This window comes from Camelus bactrianus, chromosome 9 (genome assembly GCF_048773025.1).
Source record: "Camelus bactrianus isolate YW-2024 breed Bactrian camel chromosome 9, ASM4877302v1, whole genome shotgun sequence".
NCBI classification, from domain to species: Eukaryota; Metazoa; Chordata; class Mammalia; order Artiodactyla; family Camelidae; genus Camelus; species Camelus bactrianus.
The window spans coordinates 6,838,565-6,860,079 of NC_133547.1; the positions used below are offsets into that span (position 1 = coordinate 6,838,565).

Here is a 21,515-nt window from a genome sequence, read left to right on the forward strand (position 1 = left end):
TTCTCCAAGAGGAGAAGTCTGGGGATGGTCTTCTGGCTGAGGGAGGAGGGGCTGGGAGCCGGGCCCTCTGGGTCCTGGAAGGGGCCAACTGGCTGCGATGTAATTCCAGAATCGAGGAGTGGGGCAGGGCCAGCCCTCCCCAGATCTCCTCCCCCAGGCCCGGTCCCCTCACAGGACGCCCCCTCCCCGCTCTTCCTGCCGGGTTTCCTCTGCCTTTTCCTGTCCCCCACCCAGTGCTGGGAGCTGGGGCAGAAGCAAAGGCTGTACAGGAGCAGCGGGGTCAGGAACCAACCAGGGCAAACGGAGCCAAGGCCCCCGGGTGCTGCCGGGACCCGAAGCAGGGTAAGAGTTGGGGACCCAGGAGTCCAGACCCTCCTCCTTCAGACCCAGGAGTCAGTCCCCAGCCATCCCTCCATCCCAGCTACCAGCAATCCAGGCTCCCATCCCTCTCTTGCACCCAGACTCCAGAGACTGAGCCCCAGCCCCCTCCTCCCTCTGGCCCAGGAGTCCAGGTCCCCCTCCACCAACCCCCTACCTCTCAAGGTCTCAAGAGTTGGGGCCTTATCCACCCTCCCGTAGGGCCATGTTATCTGGTGAGCGAAAGGAGAGTGGAAGTCCCCGCTTCGGGAAGCTCCATCTCCCCGTGGGCCTGTGGATCAATTCTCCCAGGAAGCAGCTGGCCAAGCTGGGGCGGCGCTGGCCCAGTGCTGCCTCTGTCAAGTGAGTGCCCACCTCCTCACGACTCTGGCCCCTGCCCCACCTGCCTCCCAATCTTCCCTGTTTATGACCCAGTTCCTGCACAGGGTAGTGTCAGGGATCCTCGAAGGACTGGTCCCAGTTCCTCTCCTGAATGGGCAAGTGGGCTGGCAGGCCGTAGGGGAGGGTGGGACCCAGTGACATAGGGCCTGGTGAGATGGGCTTAGGCTGGATGGACATGGGGACGGACACAGAAGGAGCAGTGGTTTGATTCACCTTCCTTCCTCCCCTCCCTGATCACCTCTTGGGATTTCCTTCTGTGGGACTCCCCTTTATTTATTTATTTTCTTTTTCTCTCTTTGCCTCTGGCTTCTGCCCACCCCCATCTCCGTACACCCCCATCTCTCAACTTTCTGTGGGTGTCTGTCCCCCACTATCTCTGGGTCTCTGTCCCCCCTCTCCCCGCAACCTGGGTCTTTGTCCATCTCCCTCCTTCTCTAACCCCTGACCCTCGACTCTGCGTGTCTTTCTGGATCTCTCTCCTGTGTCTGCACTCCCTGGTGGGCTCCCAGGTCTTCGTCTTCCGACACGGGGAGCCGCAGCAGCGAGCCGTTACCCCCGCCGCCGCCGCACGTGGAACTGCGGCGAGTGGGCGCGGTCAAGGCGGCCGGGGGAGCCTCGGGGAGCCGCGCCAAGCGCATCTCTCAGCTCTTCCGGGGCTCGGGGACAGGGACCACGGGGTCTGGTGGCGCGGGAGGCCCCGGGACCCCGGGATCCGCGCAGCGCTGGGCCAGCGAGAAGAAGCTGCCGGAGCTGGCGGCAGGCGTGGCCCCCGAGCCTCCACTGGCCGCCCGCGCCACGGCGCCCCCGGGGGTCCTCAAGATCTTCGGCGCGGGGCTGGCTTCGGGCGCCAACTACAAGAGCGTGCTGGCCACGGCGCGCTCCACGGCGCGCGAGCTGGTGGCCGAGGCGCTGGAGCGCTACGGGCTGGCCGGCAGCCCCGGCGGCGGCCCCAGCGAAAGCAGCTGTGTGGACGCCTTCGCGCTCTGCGACGCGCTGGGCCGGCCCGCGGCGGGCGCCGTGGGCAACGGCGAGTGGCGGGCGGAGCACCTGCGCGTGCTGGGCGACTCCGAGCGCCCGCTGCTGGTGCAGGAGCTGTGGCGGGCACGGCCCGGCTGGGCGCGGCGTTTCGAGCTGCGCGGCCGCGAGGAGGCGCGCCGTCTGGAGCAAGAGGCCTTCGGGGCGGCGGACAGCGATGGTGAGCCTGTTAGCTGGACTCTGGGGGCGGAGCTAGTGGAGGGATCGGCTGGGACTAGTGGGCGGAGCTACAGTTGGCGGGGCCCGAGGGGGCCGGGGGAACCGGATGGCCGACTAGGGGCGGGGCCCACTGGGGATGGGCGGGGCTTATAGCACTGGATCAAGTGGAAGGTGGAACTGGGACAGGACCTAGGTCGGCCAGATGGGCTAGGCCAGAGGATGATAACCTGGGAATAAATGCAGAGCCTATGGGCGGGGCCTGCGATGCAGGGGCGGGGCCCGCGAAATGGAGTAACAAGTAGCCAGAGGTATTGGGCGGGACAGATGCTGGTGGCGCGGGTCCTGGTGTCAAGAGGCCTCTCAGCAGTAGGTTGAAGTGGTTAGTGAGGATCAGGGCCTTTGTGGTTGAAGCCTACAAGGGTAAATAGCCTGGAGAATGAGGAAATGGGCCGTTAGAGCAGGGCCCAAGAATGGGCGGAGCCTCAGGGGTGGGCCTTGGGGCAGGTGACCTTAGGCTGGGTTGGCTGCAAAGTGAGCAGGGGCTTGAGGGTAGTGCACGGGAAATAAAGAGGTATTTGTAAAGGCCAAGGACCAGGCTACTCGGAGGCTTGGTCTTTGAGAAGGCCGGGCCTGGAACAGGAGGTGTGCCAGTATGTGAAATAGCAAATATAGGGCAGAGCCTGGCAGGGGTGGGGTCTGGCTCATAGGGATAGAGTTTGCTCAGGTAGCCTTCTTACAGCTTTTCTGTTCCTGAGTCTCCCCTTGGGAGATGCGCTGGTGTATCAGATACATTCATGGGCTTTGAACTCAGGCTTGGACTCCAACCCATTCTTTGCCAGTTAAACACAGCAGAATCCTAGGCAAAGATTCAATGGAATCATGTATAGGGTTTTAGCACAGGGCTTGGCACATAGTAGGCGCTCGATAAAGAACGGCATCATTGTCTTTTTATCCCCCTCAAAAGCACTAATTGAACACTTACTGTGGGCCACGCATTATTTAGGGCCCTGGAGGAATTCAATGTTCCAACTTGGAATGTTAGGGGTGTTCAAGAGGAGGTGGTTTGTTTCCCTGAGGGCAGGATCTTCTCGGTTCATTGAGAAGTCCCTAGTGCCTAGAACAGTGCCCGGTACATAGTAGGTGCTCAGAAAATACTAACTGAAAGAACGAATAAACTAAGCAGCTGGAACTGCAAGATGGAATCAGGTGGGCAGGAATCCGGAAGTGTTCCAGGCACAGGGAACAGCATGTGCAAAAACCTAAGGAGATGGGTAGGAATCAGGCAGGAAGTGTGTTCCAAGCACAGGGAACAGCAAGTGCAAAAACCTAGATGTGGTAAGCAGCCTCACCTCTTTGCAGCCAATTCTCTCTTTATAATCTCTCCCTATCTCTTTCCAGTCTGTCTCATCATGTTCCATCTCTCATCGCAGGCACGGGCGCCGCCTCGTGGCGGCCGCAGAAGAACCGCTCCCGGGCGGCGTCGGGTGGGGCGGCCCTGGCCAGTCCTGGCCCAGGGTCGGGGTCCGGACCCCCGGCTGGGTCCGGGGGCAAGGAACGCTCCGAAAACCTATCCCTGCGGCGCAGCGTATCGGAGCTCAGTCTGCAGGGGCGGCGGAGGAGGCAGCAGGAGCGTAGGCAGCAGGCACTTAGCATGGCCCCAGGGGCAGCTGACGCCCAAATCGGACCTGCAGACCCCGGAGACTTCGATCAGTTGACCCAGTGCCTCATCCAGGCCCCCAGCAATCGCCCCTACTTCCTGCTGCTGCAGGGCTACCAGGACGCTCAGGTAAGCAAAGCCTCTCCTACGGGGAGAGATTTATGCCCCACCCTTCTGTTGAAGGGAGACAAAACTACAACTCCCAGAACTCCTTGGGCCGCATTAGTCTCTGGTATGCTGGAAGGTGTGGTCCCAGGGAGGTTCCAGAGCAGGAGATACTGTCAGAGAGTGGAAATGTTGGAGAATAGATGGCAGATAAGGATTTCACTGGAGGGACAGGTAAGGAATGATTTATTTCGTTCAAAGTTGGTGGAAAGCACTGTCTACCTTCAGGGAGAATGAAAGAGCCAGTATTTTAGAACGATCTTCTTGGAAGCCTCTATTTCCTGAGGGAGAGTAAGAGAAAAGTATATTCTGGAGGGAGGTAGATAGTCTGATTGATGTCTGGGATCTTGTTCTGGTTAAGCCTATATTTTCTTGTGAAGAGTGGGCTAAATCATTTTTTAAGCTAATGGTTTACACTGGAACGATTTGACCATTGCTGATGGGGGCAGGTGGTGCTGACACTTCTATTTTACATGTTTGGGTGGCAGTAGGAGAATTGTTAAAGTGTTGGGGAGCAGAGAGGGAGAAAGGATTAGTGGTTGGGGGTCAGTGGGATATTATTTCATTAATAGAAATGTAATGTATTATTGGAAATGTTCGTGTGTGTGTGTGGTGATTAGGAGAATCATTCTTATGGTGTTGTCCACCTTTGGGTAACAGTGGCACAGCCACACTCAACAGGTACCACTGGGATCATTGGAAACAGCCCACTCTGGAAAGTGATAGAGTTTATTTAACAGTTCCATTTTCACTGTCAGAGAGGGAGCCAATTGGGTTAGGTGGCTTGGCTGTGTATATGGGTGAGGGGTTAAAACTATTCAGAGAAGAGCTTGCCTTGGAATTCATTCCTCCTTGTTGGGGCAAGGGGACAGGGCAAGTTCATTGTAGGAAGGGTTTTGTATATCTTCTAACAGTCCATCCCTCCAGACAAGGTGGAGGATGGGAGGCTCTATTTTGGAAAGGTGGTCAAATTGCAAGGATCTATCCTAAGTCTATTTCTTTCTTCTTTCTTTTTTTTAAATTGAAGTACAGTCAATTACAACATGTCAATTTCTGGTGTACAGCACAATGTCCCAGTCATTCATATACATACATATATTCATTTTCATATTTTTTCATTAAAGGTTATTAGATATTGATATTGAACATAGTCCCCTGTGCTATACAGAAGAAACTTTTTTTAAAATCTATTTTTATATATAGTGGCTAACATTTGTAAATCTCAAACTCCCAAATTTATCCCTTCCTACCCCCTTTCCCCAGTAACCATAAGATTGTTTACTATGTCTGTGAGTCTGTTGGAAGGATCTGTCCTGAGAGTATAAGAGAGTATGTTATGGGAAGAGAGAGACACATTGGAAACATCTATTCTTTCGGGCAGGGTTCATGAGAAATTTCTTGATAAGAAAGAGGCTTTCTTGAAAGTGTTCATTCCTTGGGAACAGGAATAAGTTTCATCTCTTGTAGAAAGGAATTTGTTTGCATTTGTCTATTCATGGGTGTCTGTAATCTGAGTTCACTGTAGGTGAGGTGGAAGAACCTTCTTGGGTTAAGGAACAGGAGAGCCACTGTAAAAAGGGGTTCATATATTTTGGATCATTCCATTTCTCCACACAGGGATGGAAAATAGGAGATTCTGTCTTTAGAAGGTGGTCAGACTAGAAGGGTCCATTTTTCTTGAAAGGCAGATGAGCGAATCCATTGTAGGAATGGGATTTAGAAATGTCCATCCATGGGTAGAGGTGATGGGAGAGTTCAGTGTAGGAAGGAGATTTATGATTTATGAATATCTGGATGACTGTTCTCTCAGACATGAATAGGGAACAAAAGGGTTTTAGGAGAGGATCAGACTGAGTGCTTCCATTTTTACAGGATGCAGATAAGAGAGTCTTTTTTAGGAAGGGGTCTTCTAGAATACATCTTTGGTAGATGAAATGGGACACTCCAGTTTAAGAAGGTCTCCTTGAAAACATCAGTTTATAAGATGGGATTACTAGACATGCCACTGTATGTAGATCTCCTTGGAGATGTCTTTTTTGGGGGGATGAGAATGTTGAGGGCATCCATTGATGGAAGGGAGAGTATCTTTGGAATTCTCCATCATGGGAGCGAGGGGAGTAGATGAGTCTATTGCAGGAGGACACCTTGGGAGTGAATTCATCATGAAGGGAAAAATGAGAGTTCGTTGTAGAAAGTGGGTCTCCTTGGAAGCGTGCATTCATGGGGTGGAGATAATGGAAGAAAACTGTTCAAAGGCAAAGTCTCTTAAAAGGTATCTACTCCTTGCTTTGGGAATATTGAGAGAAACTATTGTTGGGAGGGGAAATGTCTTGAAAAGCCTCCATCACAGGGGTGGAATGGTGGGCAAACAGGGCCACCGTCAGGGAAATGGGAGAGTTCCTAGAAGAAGGTTTCCTTGGGAAGGTCCATTCTTTGAGAATGAGGGTAGTGGGACAGTGCATTTTAGTAACGGGGATGTGGTGTTCTTGGAAGCACACGTTCTTTGGGCTGGATGTTATGGGAGAGTCCACTGTAGGAAGGGATTGCCTTGAAGGAGTCCATTCAGGAGGTGAGAAGATGGGAGAGTCCACTGGTGAAAGATCTCCTGAGAAGCATCCATTCTTTGAGAGACAGAAATGGTAGAGCCTGTATCAAGAAAGGGGTTTCCTCTTATCCAGTCTGCAGGCTGTATGTTATAGGGCAGTCCACCATATGAACTGCCCTTGAAGAGCCTACTCGTGCATGGGAGGTGGGGGTAAATGGTGAGTCCTTTGGGATCCCAGGAGATCTCCTTGGAAGTGCTCATTCAAGAGATGTGGTTGATGGAAGAGTCGACTGTGGGAAAGGGATCTCTTTGGAAGCATCCATTCCTCGTGGAGTGGTGTCCTTTAGTGCATCTTCGCTTTTCCCTCCAGGATTTCGTGGTGTATGTGATGATGCGGGAGCAGCACGTGTTTGGCCGGGGTGGGAACTCCTCGGCTCGAGGTGGGTCCCCTGCCCCATATGTGGACACCTTTCTCAACGCCCCAGACATCCTGCCACGTCACTGCACAGTACGCGCGGGCCCTGAGCCCCCGGCAATGGTGCGCCCATCCCGGGGAGCCCCGGTCACGCACAACGGGTGCCTCCTGCTGCGGGAGGCCGAGCTGCATCCGGGCGATCTGCTGGGGCTGGGCGAGCACTTCTTGTTCATGTACAAGGACCCCCGCAATGGGGGCTCGGGGCCGGCGCGGCTGCCGTGGCTGCCCGCGCGCCCCGGGGCCACGCCGCCGGGCCCCGGCTGGGCCTTCTCTTGCCGCCTCTGCGGCCGTGGCCTGCAGGAGCGCGGCGAAGCGCTGGCCGCCTACCTGGACGGCCGCGAGCCGGTGCTGCGCTTCCGCCCGCGCGAGGAAGAGGCGCTGCTGGGCGAGATCGTGCGCGCCGCGGCCGCGGGCGCCGGAGACCTTCCACCCCTGGGGCCCGCCACGCTGCTGGCGCTGTGTGTGCAGCATTCAGCCCGGGAGCTGGAGCTGGGTCACCTGCCGCGCCTGCTGGGCCGCCTGGCCCGTCTCATCAAGGAGGCTGTCTGGGTGAGCGCCCCCAACCGCCGTCCAGCCCCATCTGCGCCCCAAGTCCTTTCCCCAGTGTCCCCTCGCCACCTCTAACCTTAGTTTCGTAGTTGGGCAGGACGAAACTACATCTCCCATGATACCCCAGGAGGGGGCTTGGGCTAGGGCCCCCATGGATGCTGCGAGTTGTGGATCCATCCACAGGCTGTACAGTAGTACCTAAATTTGCAGCTGTGGGATTATGGAGGAAACCATTCTGGGAGACGGGTAGAGGGGAAGAGATCCCATTGGATGAAAAGTTGAAAGAGACCATTGTGAGAAGTAAGGTGGGCCCTGACCATAGTGGGCGAGACCATTCTTGCAAGCGAGGAAGAACAAACCTATGGACCAACAGATGGAAGTGCCAGGGAGAAGCCATTCATGGGGGTGGCAGAGGTGGTGTGGGAGGTTCCATCCTACTGAACTAGAGCCTATTTAGAGAAAAGGTTTAAGAAGTTTTGGGGTGGGGAAAAATACACTCCATTTGACTAGAAGCGGACCTAAAGGGAGGTAGACCACTCATAATCATAGGGGTGTGTGTTTTAAAAGGTGAGAAGAGGAGTGACTGTTCTGAAGCTTGGGGATTAGAGTCCATTTGAAAAGTGGGGACAGTCTTTGTCAAAAAGGAAGATCCAGGGTATTAACCCATAGGCCTTGTTTCCTCAACCCCCTCACCTTAATTCTGATCTTACTGTTCCACAGGAAAAGATTAAGGAAATTGGAGACCGCCAGCCAGAGAAGTAAGAGAAACTCTGGGGAGAAGGGTCTGGAGGGATGTACGGGTCAGGCTTTGCATCCAGTTCTCTGTTCACATTTCCATGCATGTCTTCGTGCAAGCTTCTTGAGTCCTTGGGACTCAACTTTTCTAGTTGTGAAATGAGAGTTGGACTCTGTCCCCAGTTAGACCCAGATCTCGGGGTTTGGACATTATGGTGGAGGTTGGGCAAGATTTACAGGTCCCTTCCTCCTTTCCTAGCCACCCTGAGGGGGTTCCTGAGGTGACCTTGACCCCTGAGGCCGTGTCTGTGGAGCTGCGGCCACTCATGCTGTGGATGGCAAACACCACGGAGCTGCTGAGCTTTGTGCAGGAGAAGGTGCTAGAGATGGAGAAGGAGGCCGACCAGGAGGGTGAGCTCTGACCCAGGTCCATGCTCAACCAAGCCTCCTGCCATTCCCTGCACCTGGGGACCTGGGCTTCTGCCTGCCAGCCTCTGGTTCTCCCTCTCACTCCTAGGTCTGTCCTCAGACCCACAGCTCTGCAATGACTTGGAATTATGCGACGAAGCCATGGCCCTCCTGGATGAGGTCATCATGTGTACCTTCCAGCAGTCTGTCTACTACCTCACCAAGGTTGGCCTTGACACCTGCTTCCTGTTTAGCATAACATAACTTCCTGTTTGAACTACATCACATTGCTCTGATGTCACTTCCCATGTGACCTCCTAAGATTTCCTGCTTCTCTGACATCACCTCCCATTTCACTCCAGCACCTTGTGTTCTGATACCACTTCCTGTTTGAGTTTACATCACTTCCTGCCTTTCTGACTTCTCTTTCTGTCTTTGTAACCATCCCATCTTGGCTGACTTCACTGTCTGGGTATATCACTATTACCACTTTCTCAAGCTGCTGTTTTCTAAGTCCACTCTTAAGTCACTGGTAAGTTTGATAGATAGGTAGACAGATAGATTTTGATGGATCAAACAGTACTAAGTACCATCATTTAAACAAAATCGCTTTAATCAGGCTACACTTCCTGTGTTTGTTGACCTCACTTCCTATAGCTCTGAGTTCATTCCCTTTTCTGAGCCACAAACCTTTTCTCCCTGGAGTGCCCATCCTGCAGGACTTGCTTTCTGCCCCAGTCCCCCACCACTTCCCTTGAGCTTAATATCGCTTCTTGGAACTCTCAGGGTTTCTAGTTTCTGGTTTCTGGTGGGCCTGATTCCCTATCTGTATAATGAAAGGGCATCCTTGGGGACAGATAGTCTCTATGTTCCTTGATCAGCCTTGATTTGTGAAGCCCTCTCCTCCAAGGCTTCACTTCCTGTACATCCCTGCCAAGGGTAGCTTTATTTCTTCTTTGGCTCTGACCTCATTTCCTGTCCTTGGCCTGATCTCACTTTCCACTGGCTAACTGCCACCCCACTCCCACTTCCTGACTCTCCATTCTTTTCCTTTCCTTTGGGAATTCTGGATGAATAATTATTTGATTGAAGGGAGCCTCTTTGTTCAATGTCCTTTGTCCTACTTGAGCTTTCCCTGTTGAGAACTACAAGTCCTGTAAGGCATCAGAGATGGTCTTAAGATACCCAAGAGACTTCTGGAAAGCCCTTAAGATTTGAGGTGTCCCTGGCCTGATGAATGCTAAAACCTATCTGGAAAGTAGGGATTTGCTCATGGAGACCTTTAGGGTGTTGAAAGTAGATGGACTACAATTCGCAGAAGCCTTTTGTGGAGCTCCCCAGTATCTTCATACTCTACTGCCCTGAAGCTTCCAGGGAGTTGTAGTCTGATCACTTGTTTGCATCTCTGTATCTCCTCAGACTCTATATTCAACGCTGCCTGCTCTCCTGGATAGCAATCCTTTCACAGCTGGGGCAGAGCTGCCGGGGCCTGGCGCAGAGCTGGGGGCCATGCCTCCGGGGTTGAGACCTACCCTGGGCGTGTTCCAGGCAGCCCTGGAACTGACTAGCCAGTGCGAGCTGCACCCGGACCTTGTGTCTCAGACTTTCGGCTACTTGTTCTTCTTCTCCAATGCGTCCCTTCTCAACTCGCTGATGGAACGAGGTGAGGGTCAGACTGGAAAAGGACTGGAAGCAGAGATGGGAGCCACTGAGATCTATTCAATTCAGACACACCACAGGCTCAGGGTACATATTTAGGGACTCTGGACAGCAAGCTCTAGATCCCAAGCTGAAGGATAGGAAAGGTCTGGGTGGTGGGAGGGCAAGATCCCCTATACACCCGTTGCTTCTCATTCCCTTCCCCTACAGGTCAAGGCCGACCTTTCTATCAGTGGTCTCGAGCTGTCCAAATCCGAACCAACCTGGATCTTGTCTTGGACTGGCTGCAGGGTGCTGGGCTGGGCGACATCGCCACTGAATTCTTCCGGAAACTCTCCATGGCTGTGAACCTGCTCTGTGTGCCCCGCACCTCCCTGCTCAAGGTGACTCCTGAACCCTGACCTCTGACTCCCCAACCCCACTCAGCCATCCTCTGTATTCAGCTCACCCTTGGATTGCTCCTTGGACTCCATGTTCTCCACAGTCCCAGCTCAGACACCATAGGTGATGCATTAGCAGCTGGAAGGAAGACAGGCACATCATGTCCAAACTTGGCTGCATGTAAATCCCAGTGGGACTTATAAATAATAATAGCTCCCTCCCTCAGACCTGCTGATTCAGGAAGTCTGGTATGGGACCAAGGAATGTGACAGCTAAAACATTCATTGTATATAAACTATATGCCAGACACTGTGTGGGTTTTTTTTAAGTATAATTAAAAATTTTTTATAATTAAAAATTTTTTTTACTTTTTTTAAAAAATGGAAGTACTGGGTATTGAACCCCGGACCTCATGCACGCTAAGCAGGCACTCTACCACTGAGGTATAACCTCCCCACTAGGCACTGTGTTTAGCCCTTCTCATTGAATGCTGACTAAGCCCCGTGAAGTAGGTTATTATAATAACGAATACATATGTACACAATAATATAAACTAATAGTCAGTTTGCTTCTTCCTCACCTTTGCCTTCTCCTACCTCCTTATGCATTCTGAAGCAAAGCACATTTTTCTTTTTTAAAACTGAGAGTGTACCCTTTCCCACCATCACTTTGGTGACAACTAGACCTCACAGTGCCTGGAAGACATCACACAGACACCACTGCTACCCACTACATCTACACTCTCTGTGGAGGGCCTTCCATTTCAGATCTCTCAGCTGCCCCATAATGATCATAGATTTCTCACCTCATCTTTCCACCAGGCTTCATGGAGCAGCCTACGAACTGACCACCCAACACTGACCCCTGCTCAGCTCCACCATCTGCTCAGCCACTACCAGCTGGGTCCTGGCCGCGGTCCTCCACCTGCTTGGGATCCTCCCCCTGCAGAGAGAGATGCTGTGGACACAGGTGAAGAGAAATGGGGACAGAGGCATCAGGGCTGTCAGCTTTCTTCTGTCCTTGGGACCTAGGAATCCATAGCCCCAGCTCCTTCTTTCTGATCCAGGATTCTGGACCCCTAGCCCTCTCCTCCCCCAGGTGCTAAGTGCTGGATCCCAGGATATAGGATTCTCCCCCAAGATACAAGAGTTTAAGTTCCCAGCTCCTTTTTCTGAGGGGTTCAGGCCACCAGCCTCCCCCACAAACTACTCCCCTCACCTAAGTCCGGGTTCCAGGCCCCTTCACTCTAAGGAATCCGTAAAACGAACTTCCCAGCCCTTCTTCCTTCCTCTCGGACCCAAGAACCCAACTCCATCGCCCGTTTCCCAGGCAACGATGGCCTTTCATAGTTTGAACTACAACTCCCATGATGCTTGGGGACTCCAAGAGTAGCGTTTGAGGGGATCCTACTCCAGAAGTTGCGAAAGGGTTACGTTTTTCCTACTTTCGGGAGTGGCGCAACCTAGGCTCTCCTCGACACTACTGCCTCCTGCCCGTTTGCAGAATTTAACTCTGTGTTCTTCGGTTTTATAGGAGACATCTTTGAAAGCTTCTCCTCCCATCCTCCCCTCATCCTGCCCTTGGGCAGCTCGCGCCTTTGCCTCACGGGTCCAGTGACGGACGACGCCCTCCACCGTGAACTGCGCAGGCTCCGCCGCCTCCTCTGGGATCTCGAGCAGCAGGAACTGCCGGCCAATCACCGCCACGGACCTCCTGTAGCCACGCCTCCTTGAAAAACCAATAGCAAACGAGCGCGCGAACCTTGAAAATTCATCTACTAGAGCCCGCCCGAGCGCAGAGCTTTCTGGGAGTTGTAGGTTTTTCCCGGCGTGGAATGCTGGGAGTTTGAGTTTTCGGGTAATATAGGATGGGACCTTGGGAAGTTGGGTTTAGGACTTGAGCGCCAGAAGCAATAAAGGTATCTGTGGTATTGGCAACGCCTCACTTGTTAAGACTCGGGAGCAGGAGTGATGATGATTTTCTTCGGAATAAGGCATCAGGGCCCTTGTCTGGAGCGTTGGGCTCCTGCCGAGTCCGCTGAGGTATTTATAGCCACGGCCTCAGCTTGCCCTCTCGCATGTAATCCAACCCAGGAACACTGGGGCCTCCCACGCATATCAGGACAGAACACTCGACTTGTTCTAACAAAGATCAGGCCCTTAGTCCTGCAAGTGGGAAACAGCCATCGCTCCCTTCGACCCCCCCAAAAGTCCATAGTCCAGTCTCTTCCCTCAGACTCAGGAGTCTGGGTTCCCAAGCCCCTTCTGGACCTTCCTGCCTGTCGGACACACTGATGAGCCTCAACATTCTTGTTCCTATTCTGGAATCACTCTTCCCTCACATCCATAAGTACGTGCCCCCAGCCCCCTCCTCCCTCAGACCTAGGAGTCGGGGGCTCTAGTTTGAACTTTTCATCCTCCTGAATCCGACTCCCGCTGCTGCGTCAGGGAAAAAGTAAGCGACAGGTGCCACCTGCCTGCAGGGCTAAGGCGCGACCACCTGCCGCTGCTGCTCACCCTGCGCCCCTCTCCTGGCACCTGTTTCTGTCAATCTGTCCACCACTGCCCTGTCCGACCCTGTAGCCCCAGGACTCGGAGGAGGAGCGAGCTAGGGAACCCCGACGCCGGCCCCGCCAAAGGCCCTCCCATCCCGTGCTCCCGCCCCTTCTTGGGGTGCTAGGAGGGGGCTCCTGTCTCCCCCGCCCGCCTCCACCGCTCCAGACACGCCCCCAAAAGGGGGGGATCCGAGGCGATCCAAGGCTGGTGGGGCGGAGCCTGCGGCCTCCAGCCTAGACCGCTGGACTCAACCCACTCCAGAGCACAGCTGCGCGGAGCCCACCTGGTGAGAGGCCCCTGGGGTGAGAGGGCGGTGGGAGGGGAACCCGCCTTAACTCTTCTGTCACCTCTCTGATCCAAGTCCCTTCCCCACAGACCACGGGTGGCTGACACCCACCAACGTCCTTCTCAAATGCAGGTGACAGAACCCCTTCTACTCCCCAGGGACATGTCGGGTCCCCTTCCCCCTCTTGATCAAGGCTATTGGATTCTAGGCCCCTCAAAAGAATATTGAGTTACTGCCCTTCGCCCCCTTTTCCTTCCTCTCCTTTCATAGACCCTGCATCCAGGCCCCCATGCCTGCCTTCTTAGAATCCTAGATTCCCAGACCCCAGGTCCTTCCTACCCCTTAGCTCCTCCTCCCTCAGACCCAGGAGTCCTGGTCCCCAGCCCCCTGTTCTCTCACAACCAGGAGTCTTGGCCCCCAGTGCCCTCCACCCCGCCAAGATCCAGAGGCCCAAGGCTCTCCCATCTCAAAGTTCCACAGGCCCTTTCCCTGCTGCGTTCACCTGCAGGGCCGCCTCCTGACCTCCACTCTGACCCTGCCTCCTGTGGTGGCCCTGCTCTCCCCCAAGTCCAGGTCCCCCTCCCAGGCTTGGCAATGACTCTGGCGGCTTCCTCCCAGCGCTCCCAAATCATTCGCTCCAAGTTCCGATCTGGTGAGAAGCTTCTCTGTGCATGCAGGGCAGGGATCCTCCCTGTCCTGAGACTATATCCTGACTCTGGGAGTGTGCACCGCGGAGTGAGTGGGAGGAGGGCGGTGGCACCCAGGAGGCATGTATTTTCTGTGCAAAAGATCACTCGGGCATGGAGGCACCAGCAAAGGGGTCAAGTTGTGGTGGACAGAGAGGGTGCAAATGGCTAGTGAAGTGCTCACATAACATTAGGGAGTGGGCGGCTCAGGGTGGGTGTGCTGAGGATCACGGACCGCAAAAGAAGGGGGGCTTAAACTGACACGTGCATAGTGGGGACTTAAGCGTGCCCAGCATGGAACTGTGGGCAAGGGTCCCCACAAGCCTTGAAAGGGTCAAAGGTTGCATTTCAGGTCCCAGTGCAGGTGGAAAGTGTGCCAGTAAGTTCACCTGGAGGTCAAGTCCTGAGGCGACAGAGGGTACTCGAGTGTGTTAATGAGCGTGCTTACATGATTGGGTGGGTGCCAAGACACTAGGAACCAAAAGCCAGGAGTGTTCAAAAGTGTACGAATACAAAGAGCAGAAAAGTGCAAAGAGAGATCCTTGCTCTGGAACTGGGGGCCCAAATCCTGAATGTGCAAATAAGTGTGTGCATGTAGCTGGGTATGTGCCAAGACCTTGAGCCAAGGACGAAGAGGGGCGAAGGGTCCAAGTGCACCAAAGTGGTGTAGGTGCAAAATGAGAGCCCAGAAAAACGCGTGTTTAAAGGTGGGTGTGCAAAGGGGTGACGGAGGGGAGGCCCAGAGGCAGCACAGAAGGGAGTGGGTGTGGGCCAAGCGGGGTGCGTGGATGGAAGGAGGCGAGGTATAAAGGCCAAGATGGCAATTTGTGTTGAGGCTGGGGTGGGCATAGCTTGTCAAGGGGGCAGGTGGAGCCAGGGGGCAGGGCTGCCTCCTGCCTGCATGCTGGCTGCCTCCTAGCCCCCAAACGGCTCTGGCCTTCGGGGCTGTGCTGGCAGGGAGCAGGCAGGAGGCCCGGGAAGGGAGCAGGCTGCCCGCCCACCCGCCTTCACGGGGTGTGTAAGGGGGCTGGGCACGCATGTCCCGCCAACTGCAGCTCACAGCCGCCTGCCAGGCCAGGCTCTTGGACACTCCCTTCCCGCCTTTCTCCTCCCACCTCCCACCACAGTCCTCCAGCTTCGGATCCACAGACGGTATCAGGACTCAAGTAAGTGTGGGCCCAGAAAGGGAGGGAATGGTGGCCCCACTTCCCAGGGACACCCTGGAGTACAGCTACCAGATATGCTGCTCTGGTCCCAGACCCTCAGTACCTATGCCCCAGGGTACACTGAAAGCCCATCCTGCCCTTCCCTGGGACCGGGAATACAGGTCCCCAGCCGCCCCACCCCTAGGACCCCTTTTCCTGCTCTTGGGCTTTTCCCACTCCAGTGAAGTGCATGAATCCAGATTCTGTTTCTTTGGAGAAGACAGGCATCCCAGACTCCACACTTGGCACACACACAAATCTCAGGATGTGGCTTTCAGCTTCTTTTCCCAAGAACCAGGAGTGCTGGCCCCACCCCTGTCCAAGTAAAACCCCAGAAATCTGTGATCCTCAACCACCACACCACTTGGTGACCAAGGAGGTGATTCCTGCCTTTCTTGAGATTGTAAAAGTCTGGGTCCCTAGCACCTCCACCCTTAGATGCAGGAATTCAGACACCCAGCTCCCACCACTTGGGTTTCACTCCCCAGGCCTGCCCTCCTGCACACAGGGGCTGGGGCCTCCAGGGCCCTCCTTCCCACACAGCTTTGTTTCTCCCTGTCTGGCTTGCTGCCTGCAGGCCTCTCGGGGTCCTTCGCTGCCTCTCCAGTCTCGGATCCAGATCCGTGGATCTCAGCCTCAGGCCCAGCTGTGGCTCCAGCCCCAGCCTCACCCTCCGGCCCTGCCCCATTCCTCTTCAGCCCTGGAGTCCTTCTCCCTGAGCCGGAATACAGCCCTTGGAGGTCCCTGAAGAAGGTAAGTCTCAATGGGAGTGCAGGGAAGTCCCCCTGAGAGTCTAGACTTGGTCTTCCTTGCTGCTGCCCTTCTTACTCCTCTCTGGTAATGCCAAGCTGACCTCATACTTTGCATGGGGTTCTGGGGGCAGGAAAGTGGGAAAGCAGCAGAAGCATATGACATCTTACCTGCTTTTTCAGGACTCTCCTAAGATCTCCAGACACTGGAGAGAGCCGAAGCCCAAGGGGAACCTGACATACCACCAGTACATGCCCCCAGAGCCGAAACAAGGGTCCAGGGCAAACCCCCAGGCTGAACGACCAGTCTTGAGTCCTCCTGGACCGCCTCTGTGGGAAGAGACAAACTCACAGCAGCCACTTTCTAGGTATGACCCCTGTTTTTGTTCTGGGAAGTTCAGTCCCCCCAGCCCCCTCCCAGGACACAAGAGTCCAGATCCCCAGCCCCTCTTCCTTCACTTCTCAGGAATCCTGACCTCACATCCAAGAGTCTGAGGCCCCAGTTCCTCTCCCAAGCACAGGAACTAGCCTCCTGTGTTTGCGCCCTCGGAGATCCAGAATTTGGGTCCCTCACCCTCCTGCATCTTCATGAGTCCTTGTCTTTGGGGACTCCATAATGTCTTTTCTCTCTCCTTCTAACCTCTGTTTCCCCCTCACAACTATCGCCAGGATGAAGCCCACTTCCCTCACTCCCTCCCCACCAGGAGTCCCCAGCCCCTCGCCCCCTCCACACAAATTGGAACTTCAGACCCTCAAACTGGAAGAGTTGACGGTAAGTTTGGGGAGTAACTTCCCAGGCTGGCCCTCTCCTTCAGTGGGGACCAAGAAGTCTAACCTTGCAGCCTCTATTCCATCGGACATCCAGGACCCGGGGTCCCCAGTCCCTCCTCTCTTGGTTTCCAAACGTCCAGCCCTGTCCCCTACCTCTCCCCTCGCCTGCACCCCAGAGCCCGGCCTAGCACGGCCTCTCCCCGCTTCCCATCCCAGGTCTCAGAGCTCCGGCAGCAGCTGCGCCTGCGGGGCCTCCCGGTGTCCGGGACCAAGTCGATGCTCCTGGAGCGCATGCGTAGCGGCACCCCGCCCCGTGAGCGGCAGAAGCCGCGACGAGAGGACAGTTCCGCAAATGCTCCCTGGCCTCGCTTCAGGCCCAAGGCTTTGGGAGCCACCCGGAGGCCGGGCTCGGTGAGGGCGAGGCTATGCGCGTGTGGACCAATGAGAAGACAAAGCGGGACGGGGCGGGAAATCGAGAAAAGACTAGCCAATAACTTGTGGAGGCGTGGTTAAGAGCAAAGTGGGAGGATCTTAAGGGAAGAGAAGCCAATGAAATAGAGGGCGAGGCCGAAGGGAGGTGTCGACGAGTGAAGGGCGGGGATGCGACAGGGGGTGGAGTCATAGGTTGCGAGTGGGTGGGGTTGCTTCCCAGTGGGCGTGGCTTGTAGGAACGCCCTCTTCACTGTTCTAGCTCAAGCCTAGTCCAACATCTCCCCCACCGCCTCCTCCACGTGCCGCGGAAACCCCTGTGACAGCTCCGGCTCCGGCTCCGGCTCCGGCTGAGACGACGGCTCCTGCTCCAGGTCCAGTGCCCACCCTTTCCTCAGCACCAGCTTCTGCAGCCCTGACACTGGAGGAGGAGCTGCAGGAAGCGATCCGCAGAGCGCAGGTGAGAGGGAGCGGGCTTAAGGTCTCAGTCAGGATCAGGCTGGCGTCCCAGGTTCACGCCGCTTCTGCTCGTCCGCAGTTGCTTCCGAACCGGGGCATCGATGACATCCTGGAGGATCAGGTGGAGCCTGAGGGTAAGAGCAACCTCCTGGATTTGGGGAGAAAGAAGGCCGAGGTTCTGGACTTCCGGGTCCAAGGGAGGAGAAGTTTGGTATCTGGGCTCCTGAATCCTAGGGAGGAGTGGGCTGGGGACCTAGACTCTTGGAAAGAACAAATAGGGTGCTGGGGTCCGGACATATGCCTTCCTAAGCTCACACTCCATTTTCCCCCTGCAGACCCTCTGCCCCCCATCCCCCTGGACTTCCCCGGCTCCTTCGATGTGCTGTCCCCCTCCCCGGACTCTGAAGGCCTCTCATCTGTCTTCTCTTCCTCGCTCCCGTCCCCAACGAACTCCCCATCCCGCTCTCCCAGGGGGCCCACGGACTCCTTGGATTGGCTGGAAGCTCTGAGTGGGGGTCCCCCGTTGGGCTGTGGCCCTCCAGCCCCCAGCATCTTCTCTGCTGACTTATCCGATTCAAGTGGCACCCGGCTTTGGGACCTGCTGCAGGATCCATGGTGATGGATTTTGGGGTTTCAGGGACTGTGAACTGGTGGGGATGGGGAGGTCAGAGAGATAGAGTCCCTGAGGGAAGGGTTGGAACAACCAGCAGAGCCCCTCCCACTGCAGACCCCAAATCAGAGACAACTCTCATCCCCACCTGGCCCCTGAACTGCTGCTGACATGCCAACCTCCTGACTTTTGTCTTTCTGACCTCCACTTGATCCCCTCCATGGTTGTGTGGTTGGGGGCAAGGAGGTGTCATTTGCTGCTGGCCAGGGCAAACACGCTGCTTGCTGCTTCCTTCAGAGACCACGTGGGTGTTTTTGTTTCCACCTTCACCCCCACACCCACCCCCGATCCCACCGACTAGATGGCTGCCTGTTGCTGGGGAATCTGGAAGGTGGTCTGTGCTTTTTGGATGCAGGAGACAGGCAAGAAAGAATAGGGAGAGAGAATAAGGAGCCAGACCCTTGAGAATAGGGAGCCAGACCCTTGACTTCTGATTGGAGATGAGAAAAATCAGATGCATCATATCTGAGCTCAGATTCTCTTGGAAGGAGACCCTGAGACAAGATTCATGTGTCCATAATTTATTAAAGACATGCCTCCAAGAGAAACCAATACAGGAACAGATGAAACACTACAGTGAAGAGGAAGAAGACCAGCAAGAGTGTGGCTTCAGGTGAAGTCCAACCCCAGTCTGATCCCATGGGGAGCTCTGAAGGATAAATTAAGTTGCAGAGTCTTTCCCACCTTTAGGCAAAGGGAACTGGGTTTTTGAGGCAAAGAGAGATCACTGTTTGGGTTTATTATTGCTGAATAATGAACCACCTGAAAATTTAGAGTCTTCGAATAATAACAGTCTATGATTGTTCACAATTCTGTGGGTTGACTGGGCTCAGAAAGGTAGTTCTTCACTACCATATGATGTCAACTAAAGCCGCAGTCATCTTAGGACCCAGCTGGGCTGGAACATCCAAGATGGAGCACTCACATGTGTCTGGCAAGGAGGGCTAGTAGGCTTGAGCCTACTGGGCTGTGGGACATCGGAACTGCTCTCATTCTCCATGAAGTTTCAGTGCTCTCCCTCCCCATGTGCTTTCTCCTACAGGTAGCTGGACTCCTTACATGGTAGCTCAGGGCACCCCAAAGTAAGCATTCCCAGGGGAGGAAGTGGAAGCTGCCAGTCTCTTAAAAACTAAGCTTGGAACTGGCACAATGTCATTTCTACCATATTCTATTGATTAATTCAAATCAGGCTAGCCCAGGCTGAATATGGGAGAAGACTATACCAATGTACGAATGTCAGGGGCCTGGTCATTGTGGGCCATGGATCATGATGGGAAGAGGGCAGGACATAAACTCCCGGGCACCTCAAGTTCCAGGGCAGTCTTGGGAACAAGGTCACAGTGTCAGCTGTTAACAGCAACGTGTTTTAAAATATAGGTTTTATTACTATTCAGGTATGGTGAGGCCAACAGATTACAAGATAATTACTATTGAAAAGATAGTTTGTTATTCTCACAGATCCCAAAGGAAGGGGGCACGCCAAGCTATACAGGGCTATATGAGGAAGCACCGAGGTTGGTCAGGAGGTGGTACAGGCAAAGAGGAGAACCTTGGGCAAGAGTCCTTATTGTGGTTTCCTCAGGAAGGAATAGATGACCAAGGTAAGTTTAGGATTGCCTAGTTGAATAATTTCAGCAGGCTCTGGGGTGGGGGAGGGGCTGCCCCCAGTCATCTGGAACTTGGTCCTGGGGTGATTAGGCAGAGGAACAGTAGCCGGAAGTTTAAGAGCTCCATACAGGAAGTGGTTGGGGGTCTAGGCTCCGGGTTGGTTGGTTCGTATATGAAAGGCATGTTTAAAAGTGAGTCCTTTATTATCTTTAGGCACTGGCTAGCCCGGGGAGGGGCGTTCCCTCCAATGTCAGCAAGGCCCAGACATCAAAGTGCCAGAAATACAGACGCAAAAAAGGCATGATTAATGCATAAAGCATGCAGAAGCTGGGTGTTGGGTGCACAGAACTGGTAAGAGGAATCTGAGAGGATCTGGGCAGGCCACCAATGGTGTCCACTACAACTGGGAATGTGCAAGTGGGATTAATTATGTTACAGCAACTAGAGCCAGCGACTTCCCCTGGCCTGCTGTCACATCAGTTTCCTCACCTGTACCGACAGTCTGGTGAGGATGAGCGTTCACCGAGACTGTCCATGAACTAGACCTGGCATGTGATGTGTGCTGATAAATATTGCTGCTGATTGACAATTCTAGTGTCACAAAGTATATAAACTCTGATGGACATTAAAGATCCAAGGTAGGAATGGAAGGGAACAAATGTTTGTTACCATGAGGCAAAAACAAACAAACAAACAAAAAAAACTTTGCTGTCTTCCAAACCAATCAGGTCAAATTTGTCATCCTTACTTTCCAGATGAAATACTTAAAGATCAGAGAAGGGGAGTGACCTGACCAATGTCACACAGAGTGGGGTTTTAAATCAGATTAGTAAATTCACAGCCTGTGCCCTCAGGGTTGAAAAATCAAAGAGCCTCAATCTCTGCTCTGGTGAAGCTCAGACATTTGCAAAGAGAGAGTCCCAGCGCAGGCTGATAAGCATTTTCTTGGTAATGGTATGAGGGACAGCAGGGTCAAGATTCCTAGAAAGTACCAGAAGCTGTGGGGGAATGGGACAGGGTAGTCAGAGAAAGCATTTTTGCTAAGACTCAAAGGATAAGGAGGAGCTGGTCAGAGGAACCCCCTGGAAGACAACATCCTTGTAGAAGGAGAACACTCAGAGGCTTGATGGTGTGAAGGGCGCTGCCCCTTGGGGAGCCTTGTGAGGTCAGGGTTCCTGGAGAAAAATGTGGGTGTTGGACTGGGTCTTGCAGGACCCTTCATGTCAGGCTGAAAATTGGTGGGAAAGGGTTGCAGCCAGCCCTGGAAAGATCAGAAGGGGTCAGGCAGGGCTTCCTCTGTCTCTATTTCCCTGCTGACACTTATCTGCCTGTACCTTCAAATCAGCCTCTTCCCGTCTCTGCCTGTCTCTGTCCTCCTCCATCTCTGTCCCCATCTCTCCCATGTCCAGAGGAGGGCAGCCTTGGGCTGAGAGCCTGTGGGGCCTGTGTGGAGTTCCAAAGAGAGTCAGGGGTAGGGGTGGCTAAGGGATTTTCTGGAAGGTGGAGATCTGAAAGACAGGCTCTGGCTTGGGTGGAGTGTGCAGTTTTGAATCCAGAGCCTGAGGGACAG

General features: G+C 54.3%; 2 protein-coding genes and 1 long non-coding RNA gene across 14 annotated transcripts; 2 read left to right on the forward strand and 1 right to left on the reverse strand.

Annotated features, from left to right (window-relative positions):
* The first annotated feature begins 104 nt into the window (after positions 1-104).
* RASIP1 (Ras interacting protein 1) lies at positions 105-12,464 on the forward strand. Of its 2 annotated transcripts, none has more exons than XM_074369284.1 (12): positions 105-342; positions 580-720; positions 1,269-1,954; positions 3,384-3,739; positions 6,691-7,344; positions 8,065-8,102; positions 8,339-8,490; positions 8,597-8,712; positions 9,907-10,150; positions 10,357-10,529; positions 11,349-11,496; positions 12,061-12,464. In XM_074369284.1, the coding sequence occupies exons 2-12, from the start codon at positions 584-586 to the stop codon at positions 12,258-12,260; spliced, it is 2,904 nt and encodes a 967-aa protein (XP_074225385.1). In that variant the 5' UTR covers positions 105-342; positions 580-583; the 3' UTR covers positions 12,261-12,464. The 2 variants fall into 2 exon arrangements, with proteins under 2 accessions (XP_074225385.1, XP_074225386.1); XM_074369285.1 differs by having other exon boundaries at positions 8,609-8,712.
* LOC105062598 (uncharacterized) lies at positions 10,037-17,056 on the reverse strand. Of its 2 annotated transcripts, none has more exons than XR_012508976.1 (5): positions 16,933-17,056; positions 16,180-16,338; positions 11,333-12,255; positions 10,595-10,665; positions 10,037-10,173 (listed from the first exon to the last, which is right to left on the reverse strand). It is a non-coding gene; the product is annotated as an uncharacterized LOC105062598 (long non-coding RNA). The 2 variants fall into 2 exon arrangements; XR_834707.3 differs by having other exon boundaries at positions 16,844-17,001.
* On the forward strand, positions 12,937-18,575 carry MAMSTR (MEF2 activating motif and SAP domain containing transcriptional regulator). 10 transcript variants are annotated; one of them, XM_045510654.2, is made up of 10 exons: positions 12,937-13,368; positions 13,937-14,020; positions 15,182-15,220; positions 15,867-16,012; positions 16,192-16,376; positions 16,678-16,780; positions 16,996-17,190; positions 17,471-17,668; positions 17,747-17,801; positions 18,003-18,575. In XM_045510654.2, exons 2-10 carry the CDS (start codon positions 13,963-13,965, stop codon positions 18,284-18,286), a joined length of 1,263 nt encoding a protein of 420 aa, XP_045366610.2. In that variant the 5' UTR covers positions 12,937-13,368; positions 13,937-13,962; the 3' UTR covers positions 18,287-18,575. The 10 variants fall into 10 exon arrangements, with proteins under 10 accessions (XP_045366610.2, XP_074225392.1, XP_074225389.1 ...); XM_074369291.1 differs by having other exon boundaries at positions 13,942-14,020; XM_074369288.1 differs by having other exon boundaries at positions 12,938-13,500; positions 13,877-14,020; positions 15,837-16,012.
* The last annotated feature ends 2,940 nt before the right edge of the window (positions 18,576-21,515 follow it).